The 21,095-nt window shown below is 39.7% G+C and overlaps 2 protein-coding genes across 2 annotated transcripts in view; one reads left to right on the top strand and one right to left on the bottom strand.

The window, feature by feature from the left end:
* Window positions 1-21,095, bottom strand: part of IL1RAPL2 (interleukin 1 receptor accessory protein like 2) — a 1,497,587-nt gene that overhangs the window by 192,654 nt on the left and 1,283,838 nt on the right. The gene's annotated exons all lie outside the window — the stretch shown is intronic.
* Window positions 19,465-19,882, top strand: LOC105979297 (fatty acid-binding protein 5-like). Its single transcript, XM_045298572.1, has one exon. It carries the CDS (start codon window positions 19,475-19,477, stop codon window positions 19,880-19,882), a length of 408 nt encoding a protein of 135 aa, XP_045154507.1. The 5' UTR covers window positions 19,465-19,474.

Raw genomic sequence — 21,095 nt, 5'->3', positions numbered from 1 at the left:
TTTACACAATTGATGTGTATATGGATTGGGATAACAGTTGTATGAGCCCCTAATAAAATGTTTAAAAAAAATTAAAATAAATAAATATTGCTAAAAAAAAAAAAGACACTGCATTGTAATACCCTATGCTTTTTAATAGATTCTGGGTTTCCTTTTCATGATTTATCATGTAATGTTTGCTTATTTAGAGATAATGTTGGCTGCCGGTAAGTGAGTTAATGGGAGAAATTATAAAAAGGGCAAACTTTCCTTTCCTTTCTGTGCTACTTTGAGATACTACAGTTTCCACTTCCCCAGTTGAACAAGGAAAGCCAGTCGATATCAGTCATCAATTCATTTCTGTGTATAGTCCCTTTCAACAATTTAGCTTTACAGTCTCTTCCCTGAGCTGTTGGAAAGCAGATTCAAAGACGAAGAAAATGAAAGAAACTCAACGAATAAAAACTAACACCATTGTGAGCAATATTAGAATCCAATCCAGGCATAATCACGAAATAAAGCCATCCATCATGTGTCCATGTACTTTGTGCCCTAATCCATCGATGTGACTCCTTCCATGGCCTCTTTCAGATTCTGGGCAACAAGCATTTTTTCCCCTAGACTCAAATACAAAATCAATTCTCATTCTCTCATTCACACTTACAAATGAATCTCCAAGAACAGTTTAGGGATTTCTCTCTCTCTCTCCCACTTGCTCTCTATGTGTCTATTGCTTTTAATAAGAATAGAATGTTAAGTAAAAACGATGACACTTTGATTGTTGAATTTCAAACACTAGCCTATAGCTGGAAGCAGTGGTAGAAAATCTGGGGGATAAGAATGCTTTCCCAGGACTTTTGAATTGACATCACATAGGTTTCCTGCCCTTCCTACCAATGTTGCTCACCCTAGCAAACTGCTTTCAAATGGTGTCAAGCTCACTATGAAATTCTTAGTTTTGATCATGTATTTTGAAATGTAAAGAGTCAAGGTAGCCCATTGTTCTTGAACTCATATTCTCTGAAGATCAAAAAACAAGGTAGAAATAAGTATGCAATTAGACAAGCTTAGCCAAGATGCTGACTGGAGGTATGTCAAGTTTATCACATGTCCCTTGAGTAATTATAAAGGAGTAATTCTGAAAAACATTCGGAATAAGGACGTAAGAATTTATGAATGTGCTCACTCTCTGTGAGGTTCATAAAATGCTGCATAAAGACCCAATTGACTTAATTCTTAGTTGTTCCCTTGTCTGCAAGGCCTTTTTTTTCTAGCTACCAATATAAAAGTACCAAAAAAAACCCCAAAACTTTTTGGAAGAAAGGAAATAGTGAAAAATAGGGGTGGATAAACAGTATCTTTAGGCTAAATCCACTTAATCTAGCTTCATGCTTGGTTTGTAAGCCTGCATTTTTTTCTTTTCCCCTGGAGGAATGAGGGAAGAAGTTCCCTAATTGGGAGGAGAATGAGATTAATGAAAGTGTTGATAGTGCACCTTCACACTTGAACACTAAGATACAATTCTGTGCCAAACTGCTTTTCTCTAGGCAGCAAGGGAGAGAAACTGGATGTTGTGCACAACTTGTACAACTGGGCGTGGCTGAAACGTTCCTCAGTAAGAACTGGCATGTGTGATTAGATCTGTCTAGGAATATGGTTTTCTGAGTTCAGAAAGTTGACCATTTTTAGATTATATTTGGAGTCATTTCCTCAGTAACCACAAGTTTCACACGTCATGATATGGCCTCAGTGAAAGTACACTCTAAAGGAAGGTTGGAAGAGCCAACAGCCTTATAGAACTCAAGTATTAAAACTTATGCTCTGATGGTGGGGTAGAAGGAAGGTAAAAGGAAACAGAGGAATAATCTAGGAAACAAAACTATGGACAGAGACATGAGCATAGGGGTGTCCATATGTAATTACATTAATCCATAAAAATAGAAGTATGGGCCTATGTACATATATTTATATGGCAATACACTGAGGTAGTAGATGGACTTTGGCCCTCTGCTCATACCCTCCCTCAGTTAGAACATGTTGTTCTAACAAATTGGCAATCTGAGATGCTCACCCTCCTGACACAATCGCTGCAGACAAAATGGGTGCATAAGCAAATGTGGTGAAGAAGGCAGATAGTGCCCGGCTATTAAAAGATATAGCATCTGGGCTCTTAAAGGCTTGAAGTGAAACAAGTGGCCATCCAGCAGAGAAACAACAAGCCCACATGGAAGAAGCACACCAGTCTGTGTGAGCATGAGGTGTCATCGGGACCAGGTAACAGGCATCAGAAGACCCTTAACAGTCAAACAAACAAAATCATATGTTTAAGAACAAGAGCGATTGGAGCAGAAACCCAAAACCCATCTGTAGACAGTGGAACATTCCCCACAGAGGGGTCACAGGGAAGGGAGGAGTCAATCAGGGTGCAGTAAAGCAACGATGAAACACACAATATTCCTCTAGTTTCTTGAAACTTCCTGACCCCCCCCACCATGACCCCAGTGATGCCTCTCATTTCGGACTAGACCAGAGCATGTACACAGCCATAGATAAGAGATAAGAGCTCGGGACACATTAACCCAGGAGCAGGAATGGGAAGAGAGATACCAGATGGGAAGGGTGAAGGATGGGGATGAGGGGTAGAAGGGGAAATTGATCAACACACAGCCACACACACCCCATCCAGGGGAAAGAACAACAGAAACTATGGGGGAAGGGAGACAGCGGTCGGTGTGAGACATGGAAATAATAATCCACAATCTATCAAGGGGTCATGAGGGTTGGGTGGGGGAGAAGGGGGGGAAGAGAGGAGCTGATATCAAGGGCTCAAGGGGAGAAGAAGGGGGGAAAGGAGGAGCTGATACCAAGGGCTCAATAAAAAGTAACTGTCTAGGAAAGAATGATAGCAACATATGTACAAATATGCCTGATTCAATTGATGTATGGATTGTAATAAGCATTCTAAGAGCTCTCAATAAAATTATTTAAAAACAAAACAAAACTTATGCTCTATTGAACAGCAAGAAAACTTGGATAACATCTTGTGAAAGATGTAGTCATTTTCTAAAAGTGAAATGTCTCTTTGGGGACAAAAGAGAAGACTGGTTCTTGCTAAAAACTGTTATAAAGAAGTTCCTCCAACTCCCTGCTCTACTACCCTCAATAAAAATGACAACTTTGTCCTCTTGAGGTTGTTAGCAAGTGTCATTCAATACTGATCGAAAAGGAATGTTAAAAATTGATGGTCTCTCAAACAGGTCAAATTCTGAGTTCTCATGTTAATGTCAAATTCTATCAGCTGTTGAAAACCAAAATGTCTCATTCTCAGAAACATGGACGTTTGCCTAGAAGTATTGGTTCATTACATTTAACCTCAAATAATTTCTTAATCATTTGCTCAGCTTCTAGTCTTTGATGTTGTAGAAATGCTAAAGTATATGCCTGGATCCTTCATCTCACACAGGTAGTTTATGAAGATCATACCTGAAAGGGCTAAAGGTTAGGGGCCAATGACTTCTTTAGTTTTGTCAGACGGTAAGCGGAGTTAAGCTTAAATTAAGCTCAGATAGACAGATGGCATGGGCCGAAAACGAAAAGCAGGAGAGAGGAAGGAGAGCAGACCTGGTAGAGTATGAGGAAACAAAGGAAAGATTGTGTGAGAATGGAAAAACATGAAGATACAAATGGTAGAAGTGAGAGGAGCATTGGTTAGCAAGAGGGAAGAATGCCCTGGGGATCTAAACTTTAAGTTGTCCGCAGGTGATACCAGTGATTAAGTGATCAACCACAACCCCCAAATGGCCATTTGAACCAAACCGGAGGTCTCCAGGAAGACAAGCCTGGTGCTCTGCTTCTGAAAGGAAATTATAGTGGGTTTGTTTTTCTTAAACTACACACACATGGGGCCAGCATGAGTCGGAATCAACTCAAAGGCATTTAACACAAGAGCATAATTTCTAATATTTCTAATATTCACACTAACTGCCTAAGTCAACAGTCAGGACTCACAGGTGGATCAGCTGTGGTTTTGTGCTGAAGACAGCTGAAGGAAGGAAAAAGGACAAGGACCTTTGACGTCATTGAATTACTTCACCGCCTATCACCATATCAAGGCTTTCAAAATTCCTAAGCTTGCATTATGAGAGAATCTTGCCCTCTAATTGCAAAACACATTGTGCCTTGAATAGTACCAGACCATCTTGCTTTGTGTAGATATGTTCAGTTTTTGGTTAATAGATGGCTTGCCACGGCAGAGGCGAGCCTAAATTTATGTCTTTTTTCATTTTTGAAATTGGAGTCTGGATGCTGGAGGAGTGAGAGGTTGTGCTTTTTTCAGGAAACCAGAAGCTATGTCAGAGCAGCCTGCCCTCACCATCCCTCTCCGTTTGCTGTGAAGAGGGACCAGACAGGATGATGGATGGTTGGGGCATTCATGGCTGTTGAATATGCCTAATCTGAATTCTCGGCAATTAGGGTGATTTGGCTTTAACCCTTTGTTGGGGCTATTCATTTCACCCAAAGCACCAGATGCACTTACTAAATCTGTCTTCATTTCTCTGGCATCTCCTATTTGCCTAAATACATGCCCTCAGCTACAATCGAGTTTTATTCTTAAAAAGTTGGACTTGCATTTCAAAGTATAGTTCTTTTTCCTATCACAATAAAGGTTTTATTTTCTAAATTGTACAAGTGGCTTAAAGAGTCCCCTGTTGCTTTTTTTTAGATATATACATTTCCTTTAAAGAGTTATTACCCCAAAATTAGTGGATCAGATTCTTGTCTGAAACCCCCTTGTTCTGTCAAAATTCCTAGATTCCAGATGATATAGGTAAAAGAGCAGCACCACCGCCACCCACCCCCATTTCCGTTATCATCACCGAATCTCAACCAGTGGGAACAAGAAATCTAGAAATCACTTAGTCATGGTCATCACTTAAGAAATGAAGACCCAGAGAGAATGTGGAAGTTGCCTGAATTAACAAAGCAATTTATTGCAAAGCTGGGATTTCTGACTTGCATAAGAGTGGATTAGTAAAAACATAAGATTGAATATATATATTTTAATCTCTTAAGTTATTTATTCTTCTAATACTTTACATTTCCATTTATTGGCACTTAATTCACTCCATGATTCTTTTCCAGAAAGCTTCCCCACCCTCAAATCCAAATGAATAAACAATTTCCCACATCCATTCAATCCTCTTTAAGGGCACTAGTTAAATCTTGTATAATGTTTTGTTCTTTACAGTGCCCATCACAGTTCCTGTGTATACCTGCTTTGATAAGTATATGGGGCGGTAGCATAGTTTGGTGAAAAATGCCCTGGGTGTGAAGCCAGACAGACTTAGTTTGCATTCCAGCATTGATGCTTGCTAGCTATGTGAACTTATGTAAGTGATTTCCCACATTAGAGCCTGATTTCTGCCTCTGTAAAAGGGAACTAACAATAGTATATATCAACAGTAGTTGATATGTAATAATTATATACAGTCTTTGTGCTGTGTGATAATTGAGATAATGCATATAGAGTGCCCAGCAGAGTGACTCCACTATTAAGTACTCAATAGATAGTAGCCATTCACCCTACTAAGTAAGTAAAGGCGTGTGTGAATACTTGAAAGTGAGAGAGGTCTAGTCTGAGCAGAATGGTCACAAGGAAGTTAAAATGAGGAAGTTGAACAGCTTCCCAGCGCCCCCGTGAGTTAGACTTTAGATTGCTTCTGTGCTTCAATATTGGCATAATAACCCAGTCTAGAATATTCTGAAACTGTTAGAGCTGGAAGAGGCTTTGAGGATCAATTTTTCAATGCCCTTGTTTTAGAGCATTGCAAAATGAGGTTCAGAGAGGCAAACTGAATTCTCCTTGGTCACAAACCTAGTTGAGGCGGGTCCAACTTTCGGCCCTTGGGGTTCTTTTCTAGGCCTCTTCATCACTGTCATTCAATGTCTGCTTCCACAAGACCCACCTGAGTTTCAACATCAGCCTAAAAGCCCTCCCCAAAGTATGCTTGATGATTGGGTATTATCAACCATTCTGGATTAGCCATGCCTCTCCTCCCGTGCGTGCTTTAGTATAAATACTTGGATGGTTGATAAATAAGTTTGAAAGTAAACTAAAGAATGTCCTTCCTAAGGAAGGTATGTGTGATGTGTGTGCATGTTTATTAGACCTCCCTACATATACTTCCAGTGAATGAAACATACAGAAACGAAAAATAGAGACTATGTCACACTTACACACAAACACACAAAAAACTGAAAGGAAGCATAAACTCAAATAGCAAAATTCTGTGAAACACTGGGCCTTATCTCATGGGAGAAAGCAGCACCTTGGATTCTTTATTCTCTTTCTGTAGGGAAAAGGAATCTGGAGTAGAAATCTAGTGGGGAAAATGTGACTTTTTACTTTCTGACTTTTAAAATGAAGTCACTAACTTCCCTTTAGCGTCCTTTCCTCCTATGCATAACTAGTGCTATTTCAGCAGAACAGACAGAGAAACACGAATAATAATCCAGTGACAGGCTGAAGAGACCGTGAATCAAGGCCCAAGAAATGTTTTGCAAGTTGTCTACTTCAGGCATACCAGGATCACGGAGAAATTGGAGCCTGTGGCTTCTCTCCCAATGGCTAGTCATGCCAACATCCAGGTCATTTCCTCAAACACAGTGCAGTGTGGGGGAATGGTCTTTCAATGGAAACCTGTGCACAGTTTAGATAACACCTTCCAAGGGTATCTGATGATACTCCTTCACGCTGTCTTTGAGCAATATCAAAACACTTTCAAATCTAGATAACTAAGAGCAAGGCAAAATCATTTTTATGCACAGACACATAAGTTCTGTCCAGTGGACGCCATCCCTATTTTGAAAGAAGACAGTTTGCTTCCACTGCTCATCTATTTCCATACTTGGGATCTATACATAGGTCCTTTTCTCCTTGAAAATTTTCCTTGAACTGGTTGTACCACTTCACCAGTTTCCTCATTAATATGTTAAACAAAAATTTTAACATGTGCTCCTTTTTATATTTGCATGAGTCATGACTTTACATTTTAAAAAACATTACCTATTAACAGCTGTGCCAAGGATAGAAGAGGCCCCTGTCTCTTAGATATGTAGGCAATGTATGCAGCAGATGGCACATTTTAACAGCTAGGAAGGCTATGGCTAATAATTCCCACCCGTTAGACAGAGTTGCTGGCAAGGTGTGATTCCCCATGTTTGGTAGACTGATCTCTTTCTTGAGCTGCAATAAGCCAGCTGGAGCTTCCCTTTTTGAAAGGGCTGGCAAGACCAATGCACCGTGGCCTCAAAGCAGCTCCCTTAGGACAGACTGCAAGTCTATTTGCAAAAAGAGTGAAAGGCAAAGTCAGCACCTGGAAAATGCTCCTCCCACTCCCACTGCATCCGCTTCATCCCCAGGCACCCAAGGCCCAGTAAAATAAAGGAATTCTGCTGACACAATCTAGCCTGAACGGAGAGTAAACGTGCAAAGATATTTTGTATTCAATGGTTTCAGCAACTTTGGTCCCATTCCTGAACCTACCATATGTAAAACGGCTGATGGGAGCTGACGTTGTGAACTCAACTAACTTCCTTCATTATTGAATGCGATTCTGGTACGTGTGGTCAGCACACACATTTTTGGTCTATTCATACCTATGCGGCCCAAAAATGATGTGATAAAACTGTTCCCTTCAGGGCTCCTGGATAAATCGACTTTATTTATTTATTTATTTATTTATTTATTATTATTATTTTAAATCAATTTATTGGGGCTCATAAAATTCATCACAATACATAGATCAATTGTGTAAATCACATCTATACATTTGTTGCCCTCATCATTCCCAAAATTCGCTTGCCTCTTGGGTTCCCGGAATCAGCTCATTTTCCTTTTTCCCCCCTCCCCCTCCCTTCCTCTGCCCCTCTCCCCCATGCACCCTTGATAATTTATAAATTATTATTATGTCTTATATTACACTGCCCGGTGTCTCCCTTCACCTACCCCTCTGTTGCCCATCCCCCAGAGAGGAGGTTATATGTAGCTCCCTGTGATCAATTCCCTCTTTCTACACCCCTCTTCCCTCCTGGTATCCCCACTGTCACCCCTGGTTCTGAGTGGTTCATCTGTCCTAGATTCCATGCGTTCAAATTCCCATCTGTACCACTGTGCATCATCTGGTCTAGCCAGGTCTGCAAGGCAGAATTGGGGTCCTGGTAGTTGGGGGGAGGAAGCGTTTAAGAACTAGAGGAAGGTTGTGGGTTTCATTATTGCTATACTGAACCCTAAGTGACTCATCTCCCCACTACCCCTCTGCAAGGTATGTCCAGTTGTCTAGAGATGGGCATTGGGTCCCCATCACGCGCCACCCTCATTGACGAGGATATGATTTTTCTCCCCGCCTTTGGTGTTTGAAGCCTGGTCCCTTTGGCCCTTCATGATCACACATGTTGGTGTGCTACTTCCATGTGGGCTTTGTTGCTTCTGGGCTAGATGGCCACTTGTTTACTTTCAAGCCTTTAAGTCCCCAGATGCTATAGGTCTCGATAGTCATAGGTCTCGATATCCGGGCACCATCAGCCTTCTTCACCACACTTACTTATGCACACATTCGTCTTCAGCGTTTATGTGGGGTAGGTGGTCACACAATGATGGTTTTTGTTCTTTGGTGTCTGCTGCCTGTTCCCTTCAACACCTCGTGTTCGCACAGGCTTTCATTGGGAGCTCTTACAGCTCTTATAACATTCCAGACATCAATTGTATCAAGCATATTTGTACATGTGTTGCCATCATTATTTCCAAAACATTTTCCACTTGAGCCCTTGGTATAAGCTCCTCTTTTCCCCCCTTCCTCTCCCACCCTCCCTCCCTCCTTGGTGTATCCTTGATCAATTATATATTGTTATTGTTATTTTGTATCTTACACTGTCCATTGTCTCCCTTCACCCACATTTCTGTTATTCGTCCCTTTTGGGGGTGGGGGTGGGTGGAGCTATATATCCAACCTTGTGATGGGTTCCCCCTTTCTCACCCTTCTCTCCCTATCTTCGTGATATCGCTATTCCCATTACTGTTCCTGAGGGGTTCCTCTTTCCTGAATCCCATGTGTCAAGCGTTCTTATCTCTACCAATATGTGTTCTCCATTCTAGCCAGATCTGTAAGTTAGAACTGGGTCATGGTGGCAGGGTGGGGGTGTATTCAGGAACTAAGGAAATGATGTGTGATTCGTTGGTGCTATACAGCACCTTGATTGAATCATCCCTTCCTTATTCCAATTCTGTGGGCGGATATCCAATTATCTACAGATGGGCTTTTGGTCTCCACTCCAAACCCCCTCTATCACATCGATATAGTTGTTTGTTTTAGATCTTTTGAATCCTGATGCCTGATCCTGTCAACACCTCGTGATCTCACCGGTTGGTGTGCTTCTTCCATGTGGGCTTATTTGCTTCCCTGCTAGATGAATGCTGGTTTGACTTCAAGCCTTTAAGTCCCCAGATGCTAAATCTTTTGATAGCCAGGCACCATCTGCTCTCTCCACCACATTTGCTCATGCACCCATTTTGTCTTCAACGATTGTGTCGGGAATGTGAGTTAGATCCAATTTTAAATGGGGATCAGCACAACTTTGTTTCCCGATAACAATAGTCTGGCTTTCCAAGGATTTCAAGTTTCAAGTAACAAACTATTATGCAGGAATTAAAAGAGACCATTCCATTAAAATTAGATAAGGAGTGGTAGGGGCAAGAGATAAGTGGGGGTTTGGGGGTTGGTGGAGTGAGGTAGGGAAATGTTTTAGTATTCCCTGGCTCAAAATGTCAACTCCTAAATAATACCATCCATATTTTCAAGCTGAAAATAGCACTGACACAATAGTAGATTTGGATTCCAGGAGGGAAAAAAAAAAGATTCTAGCCTTCTCTCAGCCAGTGTTTTCTGTGTGACTTTAGGCTGGTCATATAATTTTTACTGCTATTTTAATTTTTCTACTTATAAAATAGCATTTTAAATATAAAATGGACAATGCTTTTTCCTTAATACTTTTCTAATGTGTTCTGAATTAGAAAAACAAACAAAAAGAGGAGAATATGCATTCAAAAATAATCTTTAAATGTAATTGCATTGTGTGGGACTTTTTGGCTAGGTATTGTCATTACGGACAATATGACAATCAAATATTTTAAATAAAGCCATAAATGTCTGGTTCAAATTATAGTCATAAAGTTTCCTGTAGGGACATGTCAGTTGCTACTAAAGACATTAAGATTCTTATATAGAGACTGTGGAACCCCACACCCACACCAAGACAATGTCCCTTCCTTAGTCACCATTCAGTCTTAGAACTAAACTCACCCTCCTTGCTCAGTTTTCAAACAACAGGGGAATGATAACAAGATGGAAGTCCACACACCTTAGAATAATGAATCATTTGCAATCAAAAGGGCAGCATTTACCCAAGGACACAGTTCAGAATGACGAGGGGAGAAAGAGGAATGGAAACAGGAAACCCACGGAGGAAGTGGGATTAATGATGTTTCACTGTGGGAACTGCAATGGGTGAATTACAACAAAACGCTTGCGAATTGTTGCATGTAAAACTGGTGATCTGTTTTCACCCAATCCCCAAGAAAAAGGTAAAGATAAAACCCAGGCTTGCTCTTCAATTGAACTTCATTCAAAATAATAATAAGCAAATACAAAGGCAGTTTCTAAGATTAATTGGAAGGTTGTTTCCATCTTAAATATTACTATATATTTTCTTGTCACTAGTCCTGCAGATTTCAGGGCCACATCTCCCATAGGAAGAGCAGCAGGAATCTGGCTTTTGCTCAATCTCTCCAAGTGATATGGACATACATGGGAGTTTGACAGCTGCTAGACCAAGGACTAAACCCAAGCTAAACACACTACCATCGAGTCAAGGCTGACTCTACAGGACAGGGTAAAACTTCCCCGATGCATTTCAGGGATTCCAAATCTCTATGGGAGTAGAAAGCCCCATTTTTCTTCCCCTGATTGCCTAGTTGTTTTGAACTTCTGGCCCTGCAATTAGCAGCCCAACACGTAACCAGTACACCACTATCTCAGTGGATTTTATTTTATTATTTTCTTTTCAAAATCATTTAATTGGGAACTCGTACAACTCTTATTACAAACCAACCATCCATCCATCCATCCATCCATCCATCCATCCATCCATCCATCCATCCATCCATTGTGTCAAGCACATTGTACATTTGTTGCCATCATCATTTTCAAGACATTTTCTTTCTACTTGACCCCTTGGGATCAGCTCCTCATTTCCCCCCCTCCCCTCCCCACTCCTCCCTCCCTCATGAACCCTTGATAATTTATAAATTATTATTTTATCATATCTTACATGTCCGACGTCTCCCTTTACCCTCTTTTCTGTACTCCATCTCCCAGGGAGGGGGTTATATGTAGATCCTTGTGATCAGTTCCCCGTCTCTACCCCACCTTCCTCTCAGTGGATTTTAAATGAAAAACTTGGAGGATTTTGAGTTATTTGTGTGCTTTCCAAAAAACTAATGAAAATTTCACTTTTAAACACAATTGCCACTGACCATATTTATATATAGATTCTGCCCCTCAAATCAAGGAGTCTGAAATTTCTATTTATCATATTATGGATTCAATGATATCTTAGAAACTATCATCAGATTTGCCTTCCTCCCTCCTCCCCGCCCAATCCCCCTCCACTCCTCTGGGCTGGAAAGGGAATTCTGGGTATGTCAGCACAAGTTCCACTAGGGACCACTCTGAACTCAGATAATAGATTTAATGAGCTCGAAATGGGTTGTTGACCTTCTTCCAACTCATTAATGCCTTTCGGCAGTGCTCCTCATTCTTCACTCCCCATCAGCTTTTTCCCAAACATACCTTCTTGTGACATTTCACTGACAAAAGGATGTGCCTGCACCTCAAAAATGCAAAATGCCCTTTGCAGAGGCTCACTTGACAAAAAGTTTCATTTCATCGATGATTTTTATTATGTCAGGTCTCTCCTATTCTGAAAATGTATACAGCTCTGAGAGCCTCAGATAACCTACCTGTCTTTTGATCCAGCTCAGAATATTCTAGATAAAGCATTAAACAGATTTTAAATAAAAGACCGATGAATCAATGTGCTATAAATTCATAGTAACAAGCACTTGGATAGCTTCTGATACACTGAACTGACTTTTCTCTTTTGTGGTATTAGGCAGTGGAACCTATTTGAATGGCTTCCCAAAATTCTGCAGGTAGTTCCTAGAAGTCTGAACTGATGTTTGAATCTGCTAAGACAATGACCTGTGCTTTTTTCTAAGGATTCGAACTTGCTCTTTGATCTCTCTTTCTGAACATGCTCAGAGGCAGCTCCACACTGACTAGTAATTTCTTGCTCTCTCACTGAAATCTTGGGACTTATTTGGCTGCCAGCACAACCATAGGCACCTTGAGAGCAGGGACCAAATAATCTGCATCTCTTCTATCCTGCACAGCTCCCAGCACAGCATGGATAGTGAAGAAAGGCTTATTGATTGATGGCTCTGAGGAAAATATGCTCCAAATCTGAATGGGTTCCACAGTAACAAGATAAAATGCAATGTTTAAGCGACTGCAAGGCGAGTGAGGGCGGTGATGCCAGCATGTCTTTTGAAGTCAGGCACCCATAATCAGAAGTCTAGTTGTATGAGCACATCCACGGGCAGAATTCATTGCTTCTTCCTCTGAGTTCCTACAACATGTACTTAACCTTTGTATTGTTTGTCCCACACATTTCTGTTATGCCCACTGGACTAGGACTTTAATGAGGGCATAGTTTATATTCTTTATACTCCCAGAATCTAGCACAGAGCATGGCACAAAAGAAGCAACCAATAAATATTTTAGTATATTTCTGCATACTATTACAAGGGGGCTTAAAATGTTTATGGAAAAATATATTATCTTTCAATTCAGTTTATCATAAACTTTTAAAAGACTCTTCCTCCCTCTATGTGTGTTTAATGCATATTTCAGAATTAAGACTTCTTATTACTTTTTCACCAGTCACTAGCAAAAATAATTACTAAGTAAATTCTAATCCCAAAGTCCCTAATTGGTGCAAATGCTATCTGCTCAACAACTAGCCTAAAGGTTAACGGTTCAAACCCAAGCAGTCCTTCAGAAGAATCTGCTTCCATAAAGATGCATGCAATTGGTTTCCTAAGGTGCTGTACAGATGCTAGGACTATAGCTTCAGAAAAGCAACGAAACATTTAATTTGCTAAAGTTCAAACAAGATAGCTATTTGAAGACAAAAGTTGGCTTTTGTGATATGGATGTAGAGAGATACCATGTTTCTTATTATAAAGAAATACATTTCACATTTATTGAGTGTCTACTACATGTCAAGCATTGTACCAAGTGCTTATATATAATGAAGTATCTTATTTGTCAACACCACCTTCCTGCATTGGCATCACCCTTCCCATTTTTATAACTGAGAAGATTAAGTCCCAGAGAGATTCAGAGAGATTAATTTGTTTGAAATCTCATAGAAGTTAATGGTAGAATTAAGTCCACACTTGAAGAATTCTGGAATCAGTCTGATACAAGAGCCTAACTTTAAAACAATGTTTTTGCTATTGGCAGAACAATCTGGCATCAACCCTACTGTAACAATGGCTGGGGAGCTACATCTGACCTCTGACTTCACAAGAAGGAAGGAAAAATCAAACTCAAAATCAATCAAAGGTTGTTTGCACTGAGACAGAGATCGGCCATAACCCTTTAATCTTGTCTCCCATGACATTCCCTACTTCTTTGCTGGGTTCAGCAACCCATTGCGGTGGCTACACAGAACTCATAGGCAATATTCACTAGGATGGTGTTTATTAGGGTTGTTAACAGGTTATAATTTAGGACCAGAAACACTCTTAGGCCAGCCAGGCCAGCCTCTTCTCAGGCAACCTCACAGGCACACCTCTCCCTCTGGAGGATCTCGGCCTTTCAGCCCTTGACTCCAGTAATGTTACAAAGCAATTTCAGCAGTGCCAATAGATGACCAAAGGGTAGGCAACTTCGTCATAAGCCTGAACCCGAAGGAGCTCAACTCAAACTCAGTTGGTCAGCAAATCTAGCTCCTCAGTTTAAGGGCACGGATTAATGGGAGTCCATAAGCAAGCCTCCTGCCCGAAGGCACTCAGCTTTATTTGCCCCATGGACTGGGAAGCCCATCATTCTGTCTTGTGCCCTGACTCCGGGGGGCTGTGGCTGTTGCTCCAAGACAGCTCCTCTGGGGTCATGAGACAGAATCAACACAACAGCAACAGGTAATTCAAACTTACCCTATCAGTCTTATCTTAACTTTTCTTCCATAGAGAAGAGGCCTTTGAAGAGCTCTTTTATTAGTGGCCCACTGGTCCAATTTAGATTTGGTTCCACTTGTTAGACTTTTCCTACAAAACCTCTCATTACTGGTAACAATATGCTTATTTTTGTATTTATTTGCTTAATATCTGCTTTTCTTCTAGAATCGAAGCTCCGTGAAGTCAGGGCCTATATATGTTTCCTTGTTTATTATCAATTATATTCTCAACATAAAAGACTGCCTAATTTGTGGCAGATGTTCAATGAATGCTTGCTTGCTGAATGAGGCATCATAATTGAGGGAAGGCTCCAAATGTGACCAAGAAGAATTTACTTAAGTCCATCTAGTTTACAATGTATAAATGAAACTTAGTTACAGAAATTGTAAAAAACCAAAATCCTTCTGCTTTAGATTATTAGTTTACATCTGGACTCTCAGGCTCACATTTAGGACTCTAAAAATCTCAGATGTGAAACAGTCTGAGTATGATGAGTGGGAAAGAAAATCAATATTTATCAAATTACTATCATTTGAGACACTGTGCTAAGCACTTTATATGTGTTATTGTTGTTAGTTGCGACCAAGTCCATTTTGACTCCTGGGAAACCCATGTGTGCGGAGCAGAGCTGCTTCACAGGATTTTCGAGGCTCTGATTTTTACTTTTATTTTTGGTATCCCGGTGTCAGAGGTCAGTTTTGTTTAATATACAAGCTTTATTTATACTTTGGCATTTTAAAAACGACCAAATTGACGTGTCGCTAAGAAAGTTCTTAGGAGGTTAATAGATAAGATCTTCTGGGAAAAGAACTTAGCATGATCAAATAAGTTTAGAGAGCCTTTAATTCCATAAAGTTAAACAATTTTTTTCCACTTCAAAATTTCCCAGTCCATTTAATTATGCTGAAAATTAATTGTGATTTACTAAAGGATAAGTGCTATCCAAAATAAGCAAACCAATCACAACTCATAGCATTAAACATTTCCCATTATTATTTGAACATGTAATAGGTTAAGAAAACATGTACAAATTGTTCATTTTTGCAAAATTTTATAGAAAGTAGTTCCTGAAAGAGAATTTTTAGTTTATAACCTGACCCATACAATAATCCCATTGCAGTCAAGTTGATTCTGACTCATAGTGACCCTACAGACAGAGCAACTCAGTTTCCAAGGCCGTAATCTTTAAGGCCACCACTCATCTGTCAATTTATCCTACTAGGGCAGCTAAGGCTGTGATGTTTTATAAGCAGATCACTAGGCATGTCTTCAGAGGCATCTCGGAGTGGGTTGGAACCTTTTGGCTCATGGTTGAATGCTTAGACATACATTACCTCAATCATTAGAAGTAGTGCACCGCGGTGATTAAATATGAAAGTTCTAGAGCCAGACTACCTGGCTTAAAATCCTTACTGTGACACTATTAGTTATGTTCCATAAGTTGTTTTTTCACTTACACAAGAGTGTTTTGTTTTGTTTTGCTAATTATTTCAACTTCTTTTTTTTCATTTAAATTTTATTGTATTGGGGCTATTACAGCTCTTATCACAATCCATACATATATCCATTGTGTCAAACACATCTGCACATATGTTGTCATCATCTTTTTCAAAACTTTTTCTTTCTACTTGAGCCCCTGTCATCAGCTCCTCATTTTCCTCCTTCCTCCCTACCCTAGCCCTCCCTCCCGCATGCCCCCTTGAATATATATATATATAATCTCAACATTCTTTTAAAAAACTTTTTATTGTGAATTTGGCAAAAGTTTACATCACATCAATTTTCCATTCAACAATTCTTACATATTCTGGTTCATCTCATTGATTACAATTCCTACAGCATAACATCACTTATCCCACTACCTACCTTTGTTTCAAATTTGCATTCCTCCTTCTTGTCTAACCCTTTTGAATTTTGTCCCAGGGGAAATGTTGCCTCTTTGATCTGAAATGGTTGAGCATTCTATGATATATATATATATATATATATATCTACATAGTTTTTTTGTATATATATATATATATATATATATATATATATATATCCGTAGTGTTATTGTTCCCCCTATAGACCTGTTATTTGACTGAAAATAATTGAGACATGGGGGTGAATTCATTTCCAGACCACAAGGGTGCTAACGGGCCATATCTTAGGGGTTCCACCAGTCTCTAACCACCAGTAAGTCTATGACTTTGATTTTTTTTTTGTCCACATTTTCTCCCATTTTCCAGGGCCTTCTAATGTGATCCTTTCAGAGTAGTTGCTAGAGGTGGCCAGGAATTATTTAGTTCTTGTCTCGGGATCTTGGAGATGTGGTCTGTGGATCCATTTGATTGTTTCCATGTGTCTTCAATTTTCTTCATCCTTCTTTCCCCCAGACAAGGAAAGGCCAATACTTGCACCTTAGACTGCCACTCACAAGCTTTCAAGACCCCAGTCACTACTCACCAAAGTATGTCTCAACATTCTTACACACAACACGGTGAAATAATAATAGCAACTACCTCATTGAATTGCTACCACAATTAAATGAGTGAATATGTGTTACACAGGTAGAATGATGTTTAACAAATAATAGTAAATGCATACGACCTGTCAATTTAATTTTCCTAAAATATCTTGTGGTAGAAATAATTTTCTATATTTTATACATCATAGAGTTGAGGATCCAGAATTTGAACCCAAGTATAACTATGGTTTTAATATCAGAGATAAAGTGGAAGTGATGACCTTATTTAATCCTATATACTCTCAGATTGTACAATTGAATGATTGTAACAGAAATATAACAACACAGCCCAATTACAATAACCAGGAACAAAATGGCTAAAGATCAAAAGATTCCAGCTGAGGAACACACAGCTACTATTTGAGCTGGCGTCTTAAAACTGCTATGAGCTTAGTTGTATATTTGCGTTCAGCATATGATGCTTAGCCGAGCAGACAATTTAAAAATCTTGGGCAGTCTTGCCTGTGGTAATAATACAAAAGGATAAAGAGTGAATATTTTTATCACTAGGAGCCCTGATAGCATAGTCGTGCTTACTCAATGGGCTGCTAACTGCAAGGCCAGCAGTTTGAAACTACCAGCGACTCCGAGGGGGAAAGATGGGGTTTTCACTTCCCATAAAAAATTAGTTTCAGAAACTCATGGGGCAGTTCTACCCTGTTCTGTAGGGTCACTAAAGTCAACATTGACTCGATGGCAATTATTTTAGAGTTTTGTGGTTTAGTATTATTACTACTTTTTAGTGAAGCTAATGCAAATGGAAATTATGTACTGTGCTTCTACTGAATACATGTTTACAATATATATACATGCCTAAACAAATGTCTTATAACATTTGCTTATCAGACTATTATGATACTTGATGCAATGGAATCTTTTAATCTGGAGTACTCTCAAAAAATACTCATTAGGGGCATTTAAACTTGCTTGATAACAAAGGGGTGAGTGTCCTTGAATTGAACCATTATTACTCTCGTTGTCTACTACACCACCCTCACCCCACCCCCAAGCACACATACACACAATTAGGCCAGAGGGAATATTTAAGATGATTTTCTAGAGTACTGGCCTGACTGAATGTGGTAGGCTACACAGGTGGGTCAACTTAATGTCCCCATCATTAGTTTCTAAGGATATTTGTGAACAGTAATATTGTCTGAGAACCACAGAATATTCTCTCCTCACTAAGGACGCAGTTATCCATCAGTATCCACACTTCATTTATCATCAGTTGAAGCCAAACTTTAACCAATGACTCTTATAGGAGGTTGGCCACAGCTCAAACAAACAAACAGATTAAAATTCTCCTTCCTTGTTGACTAGTATAAGTGGTGGAAATCTTTAGCTCTTAAATGTGTATCCACTGAAGCTGCAAAAGATGCTGGCCTTTGCTTTTGAAAAGATCTCAAGCCATAAGGCATCAATCAATTTTACCTTGGTCTTGAGTTTTATTCCAGAGGAGGGCCTCGTTACTTATAGGAGACCAGAACAAAAAACAAACAAACCAAAACCGAAAGGCAAACTCACTGCCAGCAAATCAATTCTGACTCATGGCAGCCCTACAGGAGACGTACCTGGTGGAAAACCCATCATCTACCCATGATGCCCAAATTGCATATTAGTAGTAGTGTTAGCAGCTTTGAGTTAACCTCTGTCTCAAGGCAATCCCATGCACAAGGAGAACTGACCGTTGTGCTCCATCGGGCTGTCGTGGCTGATTTTCTATAGATTTTAGGCCTTTCTTCTTAGTCTGTCTTAGTTCTGAAGCTCTTGTTAAACCTGTTCCACTTTATAGCAACACCACACCTCCCACTGGCAGATTACTAATGACTGCCCTGCTTGAAGTGTATTAGCTAAGAAACAAATATGAGTCTTCCTCATGGAAGGGAAGAATTCTACCAGTGAGCCACCACTACTCCCAAATACATACTACTAGACATTATTTTAGCTTGAGGTTTGAATGCTAATTTATTATTTCAACAAGTATGTATTGACTATCAAGTACATTTCAGACTGTGTTAGCTGCTTAAGAAAATCAACCACATCCACTGAATATATTAGGAACCTCTAGAAAGAAATGTGCACATTCTTAGCTTTTCACGCACACCTCATTCAAATATTCAAAAACAATTTGTGTCCCACGGCAATTATTAATGTACTGTGGATACTGCATGCATTCATTACAGGCCTGTTGAGATTAGATATATTTATGACATGTTTAGAAACTTTTTCCTTGGGAGTCAACAAACTGAGTGACAGAAGACGAGAAACTTCAGGTGTTCTTTTATGTTTATGACAAGCTGAGGGATAATGAATTCAATCAAATAAATCTCCTTGCCTTTGAGACACCCTCTAGTTTTTCCAACATGGCTAATAAAAAAGACTCTCCAAGTCCACTAAAGGTTTCAGAACTCAATCCTCATAAGTGTTCCATCCTATGTTGTTTGGTTATGTTCACTCGATTTCATATCCATATACAATTTAGATTCAGAGGTGAATTCAGATTCACATTTTTACCATTGCTTATATAAATCTGACAGCTTTAGAAAATACTTAAACAGACACACTGCGCTCGCCCGCCATGCTCTCCTCTACCTTCTCCTGTCACCCACTCATTCTCGCCCACCATGGCCACCATTGAGCAGTTCGTGGGAAGATGGCGCCTGGTGGACAGCAAAGGCTTTGATGAACACATGAAGGAACTAGGAGTGGGAATGGCGCTTCGAAAAATGGGTACAATGGCCAAGCCTGACTGTGTCATCACTTGTGATGGCAAAACCCTCACCGTGAAAATGGAGAGCACTTTGAAGACCACACCGACTTCTTGTAACCCGGGAGAAAAGTTTGAAGAAACCACAGCTGACGGCAGAAGAACTCAGACCGTCTGCAACTTCACAGGTGGTGCTTTGGCTCAACCCCGGGATGGGGATGGGAAGGAGAGCACAATAACAAGAACATTGGAAAATGGAAAATTAGTGGTGGAATGCATTATGAACAATATCACCTGTACTCGGACCTATGAAAGAGCAGAATAAAAATTCCATTATCACTTGGACAAGAATTAGCTGTGAGAAGGAACAAGCTCAGCTAAATGAGCAAATCTCTGTACTGCTTTGTTGTTCTTGTTTTATTATATTCCATTACTTCGATCACACACATTTTACATGCAACTGTTTCAAAGTGTTGATTTGATTAGGATCAACATTTTGTTGAATACATGTATGTGTTTGTGCTAAAAAAAAGAAAATACTTAAACAGATGTTCTTCAAGTGGCTTGTTGATTTTTTAATAATCACTTTCAGCTTATTTCTAAACAAGTTGATTCATTGGAATAAGCATCGTCTTAAAAGGTTATTTTATTTATGTTGTTGAGAATATACACAGCAAAACACACACCAATTCAATGACTTCTACATGTACAACTTAGTTCTTCTTCCCCATTAGCATAAATTCCCTGCCCCCATAGGTCCCTATTTAATTTTTGAATTTGCTATTGTCATTTGGTCCCACATAGATAGACCTTAAAAGAGCATAATGCTGCAGGCAGGCTTGTTTTTTGCTTTTTTTTAACCAGATAAGTTAAACTATTATTGCTTAGGGAAAATTTTGGGGTTTAAAGTTTAACATTAGTCTCAGGGAAATAGTTTCAGAAGTTTATCCAACTTTTATAACTTCAGGAAGTCCAGAATCCATGAGAATTTTGTATTCTGTTCTATATTTAAACCGTTTTATCAGGATTCTTCTATGGAATAATTAATTAAAATGTTCAGGAATGGTAGTGGGAACCATCTATTTCTTCTGTTATCGTGACAAAGAAAGTAGTAGTTCAAGGAGACAATCACCGATCCTATATCCTCCTCACACTCCTGAGTCTCCTTCTCTGCTGCTCCAGGTGAATAAAGGCTAATTATTGTGCCTCAAATGACTGCTTGGAGGCTTTTAAGATTCAAGGCATCTTCTCTGTGGGCCTTGTTGTTTCCGAGCTAGATGGCCACTTGTTTGCCTACAAGCCTTTAAGACCCCAGATGCTATGTCTTTTGATAGCTGGGCACCATCAGCTTTCTTCATCACATTTGCTTATGCACACGTCTGTCTTCAGCGATCAGAGAAGAAGCACACGAGCCTGTGTGAACACGAGGTGTTGAAGGGATCAGGTAGCAGACACCAAAGAACAAAAACCATCATTGTGTGACCACCTTCCCCACATAAACGCAGAAGACGAATGTGTGCATAAGTAAGTGTGGTGAA

The sequence above is a fragment of the Echinops telfairi genome, unplaced genomic scaffold (assembly GCF_000313985.2).
Source record: "Echinops telfairi isolate 266 unplaced genomic scaffold, ASM31398v2 ScPeMD7_7427;HRSCAF=8465, whole genome shotgun sequence".
Taxonomy (NCBI): Eukaryota; Metazoa; Chordata; class Mammalia; order Afrosoricida; family Tenrecidae; genus Echinops; species Echinops telfairi.
The sequence above is the reverse complement of the archived record's forward strand: the minus strand, read 5'-3'. Positions and strand labels throughout refer to the sequence as shown.

What these genes read in the sequence shown, in the direction of transcription:
- LOC105979297 (XM_045298572.1), top strand. Translation starts at nt 19,475, where the DNA reads ATGGCCACCATTGAGCAGTTCGTGGGAAGATGGCGCCTGGTGGACAGC.